The sequence below is a fragment of the Hyalella azteca genome, unplaced genomic scaffold, assembly GCF_000764305.2.
Source record: "Hyalella azteca isolate HAZT.00-mixed unplaced genomic scaffold, Hazt_2.0.2 contig4200, whole genome shotgun sequence".
Taxonomy (NCBI): Eukaryota; Metazoa; Arthropoda; class Malacostraca; order Amphipoda; family Hyalellidae; genus Hyalella; species Hyalella azteca.
This window is the reverse complement of record NW_025934423.1, coordinates 114,958-127,580: the sequence shown is the minus strand read 5'-3', so window position 1 is coordinate 127,580 and position 12,623 is coordinate 114,958. Positions and strand designations below refer to the sequence as shown.

The window sequence follows — 12,623 nt, the reverse complement described above, 5'->3', positions numbered from 1 at the left end:
AATAAGAATAAATAAATAACATAGTAACATAACATAATAACATGACATAATAACATATTTGAGGAGCCATCTTGAGCAGCAGGTTAGTTATCCGCATTCCTCCATTTAATTGTCATCCTATTGTTAGACATCGATGACTGAAATATTATGTTCATAGCAGAATATTGCCGCTCACAACTAACACTTGCATCAACACTAGGCAATCAAGGACCTTACAAATGTAAGATGAGGCACAATTGCTAACTTCTGTACTACAGTAGACCTAAATAATTGAAAAAGTCTATAGGGAAATAAATCACGGAATGGCACGTGCCTGAGTTTGGCTGAAGGTTTCTTCGTCCTCAAACGAACTAGAAAATTGGCTGATGATCTGAACCAAATACAAATTGGCGGACCAAATACAAATGATGCTTCAGTACAAGCAGTAGGGATTTGGTTTTTAGTTTGAACAGAACGAGATTTTTGAGCTTATAGTTGGGCCTTTTCACCTTCTCTGCAAGTTGATAGCACAGAACAATTGTTTTAGAGTTTGATATTAGAATCAATGTAAAAGTATTCCATGAACAGAAAGTTAGAAGAGTAAGTGAGCTCAAAGATAAATAAAATGTATAAAAAATTTTTTAAATACCACGTTTTTCATGTGGACTCAAAAGTAGAAAATAATTTTTCGGCAGCTACTGATCTCTGTTTGCTTTCATTCTCTTGGTCTTTTGTATTTCAGTTAAAATATTTTACAACATCTAAAACGAAAAACGTGGGGGCGCATATGTATTTAATTGTTTGGTGATTACTTGATATGATGAATATGATGGTTCATTGAACATTTGATAAGAGTATTGCTGATATAATTAGAAATAGTGGTTGAATTCAAAATTGAAATTAAGGCATGCCTAAATGAAGATGCGCCCCACGTTTTTCGTTTTAGATGTAAAATATTTTAACTGAAATACAAAAGACCAAGAGAATGAAAGCAAACAGAGATCAGCAGCTGCCGAAAAATTATTTTCTACTTTTGAGTCCACATGAAAAACGTGGTCTTTAAAAATTTTTCTTATACATTTTATTTTCTACTTTTTAGTTTTTTAAGTATTTTATTTTCTCATTTTTAGTCCGTTGCTACACATGAAACACGTTGTTGCGAGCCAATTTACTTGACTTGATGTACGTATCGATGATACGAAGCGTATCATCGATATACGCAGTCTAAACATTTGTGAGTTCCTTTAGAGTTTATACGCCTGGAAACGTGCAACAAATTATTGATTATTGTATTGTTATCGGGAGCTGAGCTTCCCTAAAAGTTTCAGAGCGCTAGCTAATGGGAAAGTTGGTGAAATATCGATTGCAAGATTTGATCATCACAGACACGAAAGCGAGCTAAGAAAAACGTGGTAATAATAAGTGTAACTGTACCGAAATACAACCAATAAGGAGTACACAGCACTCAACAATGTTCGGTATATTTACACTGAAGTTTTCTCTACGTGAGCAAAGCGATACATCGCTACAGTTAGCAAGCAGTTCTTCTTCCATCTCCTACAATTCCTGCAACGCAGAAATGTTGTTTATCGAGTCTCTGCAGCAGCAGCAGGAGGGCATAGCTGCAGGAGCTGCTGGTTCTTGGCAAGGTGGTGTAGAAGGCTCTGCGCAGTGCGTGTGTAGAGGCGCGCTGTCTCCTGCAGGCCGTGCAGAAGCGTCTTCTCCTTCTGCTGGTCGCTCTCCACAACCGCTCGCTCGTGCATCACCTGTCCAACGAAAGAATATTCATTCCACACCTAATACAGACGAATTGTTTACTTGATTTCTATTTTGCTTTATGATACTTCTGACAAAACTAAAGCACTTCCACGGTCTAACAATACTTTCATCATCACTGCCATTTCATCATTGATCAATAATTTCATCACCTCTGTGCTATCACCGGCATAATTCATCATGATCTATAATTTTACAATAGCTGAACTAAGTAGACCATAACATTTGGACTTTGGAGGATGACCACTACTGCAGCAGAGAGTTCTTAAGTTCTGCACCAGTACGGGCATGGCATGAAATAGCTCACAGTAGAAAGCAGGGCTAAACTTCTTCTAAGCGGTGGTTTGTTTTGTTACCAATTAGTAAAAAGATCCATCACAGACTCATTACAGTTTCATTATAGATTCACTGAAAGAATTGTCACCGGTTTATTCAAAGTTTCATCAGCAATTCCGTTAAAATATTTATCACCGATTTGATAAAAGGCGACTCGGATTCTTCCTAACATTTACCGAAGATACAAATCACAGCTTCAATAAAAGTTAACTGAAAATTGAACAATAATTCACGACAAGATTCATCACTCATTCCCCAATTAGCTGAGACCCGACGCAGATGCCAACTTACCTCAGCTTTGGTCTCCAGCAGGCGCTGCAGGTCCTGGTCAGCTCGCTGCACCACCGTGCTTCTCAACTCAGCGCTGCCCTGGGTTCTGCTCAAACGGTACCACACGTCAATAATTCTCATTCTTGCTGAGATGCAGCGGCAGTGATGAAACAAAATCGTCAACTGGGACCGCGCTTGCCTTCAATTAATTACCACGTTTTTCTTAGCTCGCTTTCGTGTCCGTCTGTCTGTCTGTCTGTTTGTGATGATCAAATCTTGCAATCGATATTTCACCAACTTTCCCGCTAGCTAGCGCTCTGAAACTTTTTGGGAAACTCAGCTCCCGATGACAATACAATAATCAATAATTTGTTGCACGTTTCCAGGCGTATTTATTCAATGAAATGTCGACCGAGTTCTTTATTACAGCCACGCACCCAGATAAATACGGGAACAACAATGTATCCCCTCGAATTCAATTTTCTACAGAACTTCGAAAAGAATTTTCTTTCGTGCATTTGCGTGGCCAACTGAAATAAAATGAATATTATGTAGGATGGCTGACCTTTGTGCAGTAGTTATAAACTCTAAAGGAACTCACAAGCAGGGGTTGGGAACCTTTAATGCACGTCATCCTCGAGGATATTCGTGTTTAGACTGCGTATGTCGATGATACGCTGCGTATCATCGATACGTACGTCAAGTCAAGTAAATTGGCTCGCAACAACGTTTTTCATGTGTAGCAACGGACTAAAAAGGAGAAAATAAAATACTTAAAAAAAACTTTTTAAAAACCACGTTTTTCTTGTGGACTAAACAGTAGAAAATAAATTATGGCTCGCCCCAAAAAACGTGGGTCGGGCTGTACGTTCACCATAAAATTTCCAAAATTCGTGTGTTGTGTGCTTTTAGCTTTAATCACAAATCTGCCCGACACACGTTTTTTGGGGCGAGCCATAATGTATTTTCTACTTTTTAGTCCACAAGAACAACGTGGTTTTTTAAAAAGTTTTTTTTAAGTATTTTATTTAGACAATGGGTTGCTTACCGCGTATGAGAATTAATAATACGGTAAATTATCTCTGATGTTCAATTCGTCATATAAAAACGAGGCAATAATGTTCATGTGCAGGTATTTTCTATGCAGTGACATTCACAATTATACACCCACAAATCGGATTTCCTTTAAATACCAATTATTCAAAATTTGAATAACAATGAGCGACAATCAGACCATAGCGACTACGGTAGCCAGCGTAGGCAATAAGAATAGCTCTGACGGAGGTACCATTAGCCCCCGGTAGGTGCAGGGGCATAACTCACTGGTGGAGGCTGTCGGCGACGCCGTTGAGGAGCTGCAGGTGGCGGAGCAGCACGCGGCTCGAGCGCTGCAGCGTGTCCAGCAGCGAGCCAAACTTGCGCGTCTCGCCTTCACTCGCCGCCACTGCAAACACAGGAGCTTTGCTTCGTGGAACTCGGGGGTGCAGCTTACACTTTACAGGCTCACTGAGCTCCCCACCACTCACTGAGATCCCCACCACTCACTGAGATCCCCACCACTCACTGAGTCACTCACTGAGCCCTCCACCACTCATTGAGCCCCCAGCACTCACTGAGCCCTCCACCACTCACTGAGCCCACAGCACTCATTGAGCCCCAGCACTCACTGAGCCCCTCACTCACTGAGGTGCGTGAGCTCGGCCAGCCTGTGCCTGTACTGCGCTAGTTCGGCCCTGCCAGGCACGTCGTCCCACGCGTACTGGAGCCTAAACAGACGCTGCCTGGCGGCGGCTGCGGCGGCCCTGGCGCGACCGTGGCGCAGACGCTCCTGCTCGACGCGCTGCCGTGCCGCCATGAGCTTCTCTGACGGAGTGGCGGTGCTCGCTGCCTCCTGCAGGGAACTGCCACAAAACCCTCTTAGTTAACTAACCTGCATATGAATGGTTTGCTGAAAATATCTGAGAGGCAAAGGAAAATAATGTATATTATAAATGACGGAATAAATTTTATAAAAATTCTGCACAGCTTCATAAAGAAGGAAGTCTTAGAAGGTAAAGTCTAAGTGGCAAATTTGCAATATTCATGGTAATCAATAATGGGAGATGAAATTCGGACCAATATTTACTGCTGGAACAAATAACAAAAGAATATATGGAATTCATGGCTGACAAGTAAGCGTCAAGCAGTTTGCCCAAAGAAGACGGTGAGGAACTCACGCCAGTTCCTGCTCTAGCGCCGCGGCCTGCTGCTGCTGTTGCTTCTTGAGTTTGTGACGCGACTTCTTGAGAGCCTCAGCCTCCTCCACGAGTCTCTTCAGCTCCTGCACGCTCTCCCTGGCGGACCAAGTGATAACCACACGATCAAGCTATGGATATCTTGCCTCATTGAAGTTACATACCGTGTCACTAAGGTTAGAATAGTAACTGCAGAAAAATAACTAAAGTAAGTGAATGCCAGCAATTAAAAAATAAAATAAAAGCAAAAAAATGTGAAAACATTATGACATTTGTATCAAAAGCAGTAATGATAAAATGGTCGCTTTACTTTTGGTGTGATGATTCGATGTTGTTGAGGTGTGCCCTAGCAGCGTCGAGAGCGTCTGAAGCCTCCTTGATGTGGCCACTGAGTTGTGACCGTCGCTCCTGCACCTCCTGAGCCTGCAGCTCCAGTGCTCCAAGTCGCGCCTCCAACGCCACCACACGCCGCTCTAGACCTCCTTTGTCCTGTGGGCAGTGATGTGTCAGACCCCTTCTGCCCTGTAGCAGTTATGCCATCCCAAATTCTTTCACGTTTAATGTAATAAGAGCTACATATCAAGAGGCGCTAGAGAGTTAAATTTTATTCAGTCATCTGTCCCAAATCTAAAATTAGAACTAAGAACTGTTTATGCTATAAGTACTTCCACTTTGAAGCGACGTTCTTGGTTACTCATTCTTACTGAAAAACTCACGCGCAGAATGGCCGATGATAAAAGATGTGCACCGCGAGCATCACAGGAGCGACCATCATTGATACCAGAGGGGTGCTGCACGTCAGGTTGTTCACGGTCAGCACCCATGCCTACAGTAGCGTTTACACGTCACTTTCCGTGACGTCATTGTAGTAAGCGTCTATATAAGCTCTTCAAGCTTACTACCAGTCACAGATCAATCCTCAATACCTCTTAAACTGCAGTCTAACCTTAAAGGCTTCCACCACGTCTATCGGCTCCGTACTCGCTCGTCTTACTCGCGGTCGTCTAGACTACTATAATAATACGTACCTCATACTGCATCTTCATGTAAACCTAAACCTTTATTTAAGAATATTATAGTATTGCCAATCTATAATTCTCCTGCTATAGTATATGGACATAATAAGAACATATTGGACCATAGAGATAATATTATAGTTCACCTAAATATAGATTATATTTAGAGATATAGACTAAAACATTAGTCAACGAATGTCACAGAAAAGACTTCGCTGAAAATTAACCCCCAAGCCCATCCAAACACTGAAAAACTCACGCGCAGTATCGCTGATGACAAAAGAGGGGCGCCGTGAGCAGCAGCGGCCAGTAGCGGCGCTGAGGCGGCAACCTGCACAAGCAACAGTGTTGTCACCACGCGCTCAGCTGACGTCATGCCTAACAACATCATGCAATAAAGTATTATCAAGAAAACAAACACTGAACTTTTTGATGGCATAGACCAGATCAGGTCTCTCATTAGCTCGTAACAGGCAAATAAATAGCTTCATTAAAGCAGTATTGCTGCATCTTCAGACTTCATGCATGAAACTAGCCTAATGAAAGCCACGTTCCTCATTAAACTAGCGCAAACCCCTTCAACTATCAACGGAAATTCACTAGTGATAGGACGTACTAAATATGTTTGGTTCATCACAGCCTGGCACTGACCACCAGTATGGGTTGATTGGTGTTGGTATGATGGGCCGGAGGCTGGGGGCTGTACTCAAGCATGGTGTTGTAGGCTGCCTCCTCCTGCTGCTGCTCGGGCGTGGCGCCGCTACTGGGGTCTGTGCTCAACCGCCACCGACGAACACAGCTGTGTGCGCACTGAACACCGAGCAAGACATCACTACCAGAATTGTGTTTGGGACAATTGTGGGATATTTCTTTATTTTATCAATGATCAATTTAATTTAATTTCTTACCAGTGGGACATTTGCTCAAGATTGTGTACTAAAATACTTCATTGTTCTATCAATTGTAATAGTTGTTAAAAAAGAGTCACAACTATACCGAGCAGTTTCTAATGGAAGATACTGATAAACTGAGGTCATTCACCAAGAGGTTGAATGAGCTTCTTCATTCATACATTTGCAAGTTCATAGCCTGCAGTTAACTGGCAAATAAGGGCCTACAAACAAGTGATAAAATTCATATTTATTGAATGGTTGAGAATGTAATATTCAGCTTGTGAAAGTTTCTAATTATCAAACTGAAGAAAATCTTGATCAATCAACAACTTGAATTGCTAATGGATGCAAACAATTGCTAATGGATGCAAACAACAAAACTAATTCTTATGGCAAAAAACTGCATTAAGCATCTTAGCATCAAAAATGTGTGGAAGAATTAAATTACACTAACAAAATCAATCAAGAGAATAAGTGAAGGTGGATCAAGAAATAAAGCTTGCAAATTAACTGAACTCATAATAATACATAATGACCTAAATGATGTACCTATAAACTGTACAGTATGATATGAAATATTACTTTTCTCCTCTCAAGTGGAGATCTAGCCAAGGTTCTCAATCTGGTGCAATAATTGCCAACAAGAATTGAAATTTTACACTTCCATACTGTGCTAACGTGTTATAATTTACTTTCACTTTAGAAATTATTACTTCTATGTCATGAGAAGTAAAGAAAAATTATCATAATAATAAACAAAAAGGCAAAAAATTTAAGAAGAATAAACTAATAACCAACTACCCAAAGAGACAAGCAACTAAGATATAGAAACAACAGTGCCCCCCTGCAGCAATGCAATTGCCCTCACATGGACTTCACTCATGAGTCTGATTAGCTGTGGTGAAGGTTCAGTGTAAGCAGCAGCAGCAGCAGCAGGAGGAGGAGATAGCCTTGAAGGCGCGTGTATGGCAGCCACTTTTTGGGCCAGTGAGCTGTGCTGAGCCCTGTTGGCCAGAGCTGCTCTCACCAACCACTGATAAAACAATAAGTCTTAACTTGATGTTTTTTTTTTCAACACATGGAGATTATATTTACTTCAGACTACAAAATTTCTTCAGCACAACTTGATAAATGTATCATAATTCCAACAATATTATTTAAAAATCAAATGATGATTTTTCCTTGAGATAAAAAAAATTTAGCTGATATCAAGCATGCAACATGTTGGTTTGTGAGGTTGTGGCATTACCTGAATGACGGGCAGAAGATGTGCAGCGTCAAGTCCTTGTATCTGGTGAGGCTGCAGGAGGTGTGGACATTGCAGCACCAGCAGCACTGACACAAGGTGCTCTGTCAGGCCTCTGTGGAGAGAGTATTTCTTGGGCAGGCAAATATTGACATATTTAAATGTACTTGACATAGCCATGAAGAAAGCTTATTATTTTTACAACATTGTCTGGCTCTTGACTAAATGGTTAATAGCAAAATTAGGAATAATTGAGTGGAAAATGTAGAATGCCTTTAACAGAATAGCCCTGAGTGTGAAGTGATAATGATAGGTGTCATTAAAATGAAGCACTGATCATATATGACACTGAAGATTGGGTTAGTTGTTATCCTTGCAATATTTTTCATTGATGCAGCACAAATTTTTACTTAGTGGAGAACATTTTTCAATGCATAAAATTGGATTATTGAAAGCTCTAAATATATCTTGCAGTTTTGAAGAGTCATTTGAGCTTGGTGAGTAAATTGTCACTTTACTATTCAACACAAAATTTATAATTAATTAGAATCATTTTAACATAATTATTTTTATTTCATTTAACCAAATATACCATTCATAAATGCAAAATAGACAAAATTTACTTATCTATATATAAATTCTATTCTCAAGGCTACTGGTAGTAGCTGGATGGGTAGTCAGCATGGACAATATCATGTGACACATCATGTGATCAAGACTCCAGTAATGGGTGGGAGTAGAAGTCTATAAAAGGACTGCCTACCTTATTAGAGCTCCAGTAGCTATCAAGCAACCCATCATGTAACTTTGCATTAGAGCTACTCTGATCTGACCGTCAAAATCTTTGCCTATACCTGTTTGAACTACTAATATAACTCCCAAGGATCCACCCTGTATCAATAGTTTTCAAGACAGATTACTTATCCTTCACGAACTTAGTTAATGAATCCCTGTCCTTGAGTAGGTAGAATTAATATTATTAGCAAGGTGGCGCTTAATACTGCCGCCTGACATTTGAGTGAACTCGACAATCTTGGAAGGTGGGAAGCAATAACTTACATTTTCTGGCCTATAGTCAGGCTGTCATTGTACATCAGGTCCAAGTCCAGATCAATACAGCAATTCTCAACACACCAGGTCATTCCTCCCACAATCTGCACAACAAGCATTGCCAAATTTTGACATCCAGTATTATATATTTTCATTCAAAAGGCATAATTATTGGTTTCTACACAAAACATTTAACAAGATGTCTTGTTACTGAATTCAGGAAGCTAGTGTTCAATATCTTCTTGTAAAATACACATATAATTGTTTTTTATGCTGAGAAAATAATTATGTCAGTTCATGCTTTAAATTTTTGTCATGTTTTATTTAATTCATCCTACATCAATCTTATAATTCTAGAAAAATGAGTATCATTGCAATTCCCACAGAATAGCATTAATCTTCTAATGACTATGTGCCATAATAGACAAATGTTTACCCTCAATTTCTGCCTCAACAATGCTATGGATATATACATACATTTAACTGATCTTTGGCAAGCAGTTAACACAGGGCCCTGCTTGTTGGTGGGCAGCTTACTATAGGGTGATCTTCATTCTTACTGCCCTACCTTTAACATCTTCAATATTATTATTATTGACATCATGTCAAGAATTCTTTGCTATATCCTTATTTTTTTGGCACTATACAGAACCTGCTACATACTAGATGATAGCAACCCTATGTTTGTTGCCTCAATTTTTGATGGCTTGCTCACTCTGGTCAATATGTACAAGGTCTAGGGCACCTCTTGATTCTTGAACTACGTACTGCCAAGACCTAATAGATAATATCCTCATCACTAATAATAATGGCAGAATTCAACAAGTTAAATAAATGAACCAGTGAAAGTAATAGATTTTGCTGGGAATATGTTCTTGTTGACTGATGACAAGTTATTGACCATTAAGAAAAGAATTAATTGGTGGCCATTTGTCTTTGAAACAGCCAAGATATACTGAGAAACTGGATGGAATTAGGTAATTAGAAGCAGACTTGTGAAATTAAAAAAAATGTATGATTTGACTTTTAAAAATCTATAGGTATATTATTCATATTAGACCTCATCATTAACAAATAAAATTGATTTCCTCCAATTTTGAATTTTCTTGCACAAGGATGTGAATAATTCTTTTGAAATTAACTGCACCTAGAACTCCTTTGTCATTTTCCTGCTTGCCTCATTTACCCATCATTGACATTTTACAAATTTCAATTATGCCAAAACTTTAATCAGTCTCTGAATAAAAAGTGTTAAATCAAGATCAAGATAAGGAAGCCATTCATGAATAATTTTTTCATTCATGTTATTAAACAATTTTTCCATGAACAGGATTATTGCAGTTGCATGGAAAGGATTACCTTATCAAATGGTGGGAGTCCAGCTACACCAGCTCGGAAATAGCCTGCAGACACCAGCAACTTCAGACATTGTTCAATCATCTGATGCTGCTCCTCATCCTTAATGTCTGTATAGCTTGGCTTCATTGCAATTTTGTTCAATAAATTCTAAATAGAGATTAGAAATAATAATCACCTGTGCAAGAGATGGATAAGAATGCAGTTAATAAAACAGTGACTTCAAAATATTGTGTCTATATAAGAAATTGAAATAAACTCTCTGAATAACAATTTTTAACCAAGCTTAGTCAAATAATTTGTATCAAATCAATTCCAATGCATCCATTTACAGTGGCATTGACAATAACTTTGCACCATGTACTTGATAGTTGATACCCTGGTACAGTACTATGATAGTAGTAGCAACCTGCCTTGTCTGCTTGTGGCAAGGCCAAAGTAAAACCAATTTTCAGAAAATCAACCATGATAACAAGCTTTTTACAAATGGTTTTCATAAATTATGGTAAAAATTATTTGCTGTAACAAGACTAAATACACCAGGAAAAGTTTTCTCCCAGGGGCCAGGACCATGAAAAACTTATCCATCACCACTTCCTCAGCTAGTTGCCAGTTGCCACTACCATGCAAGGCAATTAAAGCAACACCTACTAGTGGCTTTGCCAATTTTCCAGTCAGACCTGTCACCTTTGTTTCCATCAATTCAAGCAGGCAATGTAAGTTGTTGGATCAATGTTCAAATAGTGAACTTGGTGATGTTGAAACGATATTGATTAATAGTCCGCAGTAAAAAGCAAATCAAAGATATTTTTCATCATGGTACATTTTTTGATGTTTTAACAGTGAAATCACATGAATACCAAGACATTCAGCATGATGATTCATGATACTGATGATAGTACATGTATATCTGCTAAAACCTTTTATAAATGCTTTTCTAATATCAGTATTTACAATTTACATACGGTACCTATTCAAATAATATTGAAACATCAAAATGTACATTGTACAACATTGAAAAATGATGTCAATTCACTTTTCAGTCTGGACCAACATTCAACATTATTATTTCCATGTCGCAAAGTTTGTTATTTTGATGATGATTTAACCTGAAATTGCCTGCAGACATGTGCAGGTGATGGCCAAGTCCAGTTGACAGTAGGTATAAAAATATCAAATGCAAAATTTTTACAAAGAGCAAACTTCATGCCATTTCAAAGGATTTTTGCCACCAACATTGAAAACAACCGTCGCTCTGATTATAAAATCAGATGCCTCCTATGGCTGGAGGCTGGAGCTAGGTACTACTCACCGTACTAGCTTCTTTGCACTTATATATTTTCCTTATAGAAATCTGCTTTATTGGTCTATGATTATGAAATCATATTCAAATTTTTTGTGGTTAACACAGAGCAAGAGTGAAGAACATTTTGTTGAGATTAGCTAGCCTTGTCTCTTTTTAACTTAGAAAACTCGTGTGTAACTGTGAATGCCATTTGCAAATGTAAATCCAAAGCTTGCTTTGTGCCAAAAGCTAAAAACTACAAAAAATGTAGGCCTAACCTTAGTCTAAGCCTTAGTAGGTAACCTATTTAGGTATGCCAGGGTCCAGTGATACAGGTGCTCTATTTTAACAATTACAATGGATTATTCAGTTGACTTAATTACAATGGATTATTTAGATTCAGTTGACAGTTATTATTAGCTGTTAATCTATATTATCTATCTCACTTTTAATACTCCTGACACCTGAGTCCTGACACTGTGACACACCAGTGCGGTGCCTGACAGGCTAATGAGGCTATAACTGTAATGAATTCTTGTCCTTCATCTGGTTCGTTACACAGGTGCATCAAACATCAGCCACCAAAACTAATTTATTGAACAAGAACAATAATGAAACTGTATTGCTAGAAACAATGAAGTAACCCAACAAGCTGAGTGCCCACTGCCCAGTCCAATAGTTCACAATGGATGACAGAGGTTGTTGCACGTCGGACGTCCCTAGTCCGGAAGCACGCGATGATCCTTCCAAACAATTTTTTTTCATTTGCTTTGAAGGCTACGGATATGCTGGTAGTACACCTCCCAGGCTAGGAAGGTGAAACTAATATAACTGTGTAAAAATAACTGTAAGCAAACTGAAACATGAAAAAATACCTGCAAGTGGTAACTGGTAACAACTTAACATTGAACAAACAAAAAACTTAATATTTACGATTCATAGTTTTTTTCGTATTAATATTCATTGTTACTGTTAAGTTAACAACTAACATGTTGACACTAGTATGTCTAGTAACAGGCTGAGGTTGACAGCATTACACCGAAATCTTTCGTACAGTTTTATTCTGTAATTTACATTATGTATGTATGTAATTCATGCTGGTTTTTAAATAATATTTAAGACTATTAAGTAAAATCTAAAGGCTTTATCTATAAATGTAGCGGTAGCGCTGTAGCGGCAAAA

General features: G+C 38.7%; 1 protein-coding gene across 1 annotated transcript; it reads right to left on the bottom strand.

Moving 5' to 3' along the window:
• Positions 1 to 1,350: 1,350 nt before the first annotated feature.
• On the bottom strand, positions 1,351 to 10,332 carry LOC108681232 (coiled-coil domain-containing protein 93). The gene is made up of 12 exons (XM_018170245.2): positions 10,160 to 10,332; positions 8,810 to 8,904; positions 7,754 to 7,865; positions 7,373 to 7,537; positions 6,263 to 6,421; positions 5,871 to 5,942; positions 4,906 to 5,084; positions 4,578 to 4,694; positions 4,045 to 4,262; positions 3,685 to 3,805; positions 2,383 to 2,467; positions 1,351 to 1,745 (listed from the first exon to the last, which is right to left on the bottom strand). Exons 1-12 carry the CDS (start codon positions 10,283 to 10,285, stop codon positions 1,566 to 1,568), a joined length of 1,629 nt encoding a protein of 542 aa, XP_018025734.1. The 5' UTR covers positions 10,286 to 10,332; the 3' UTR covers positions 1,351 to 1,565.
• Positions 10,333 to 12,623: the final 2,291 nt, after the last annotated feature.

Excerpts from the sequence above, each read along its gene's own strand:
- LOC108681232 (XM_018170245.2), bottom strand. The coding sequence starts at position 10,285 with ATGAAGCCAAGCTATACAGACATTAAGGATGAGGAGCAGCATCAGATG. Across the intron at positions 7,866-8,809 it reads CTGACTATAGGCCAGAAAAT|AGGCCTGACAGAGCACCTTG; the intron begins GTAAGTTATTGC and ends CTCTCTCCACAG. Across the intron at positions 1,746-2,382 it reads TGCTGGAGACCAAAGCTGAG|GTGATGCACGAGCGAGCGGT; the intron begins GTAAGTTGGCAT and ends TTCGTTGGACAG.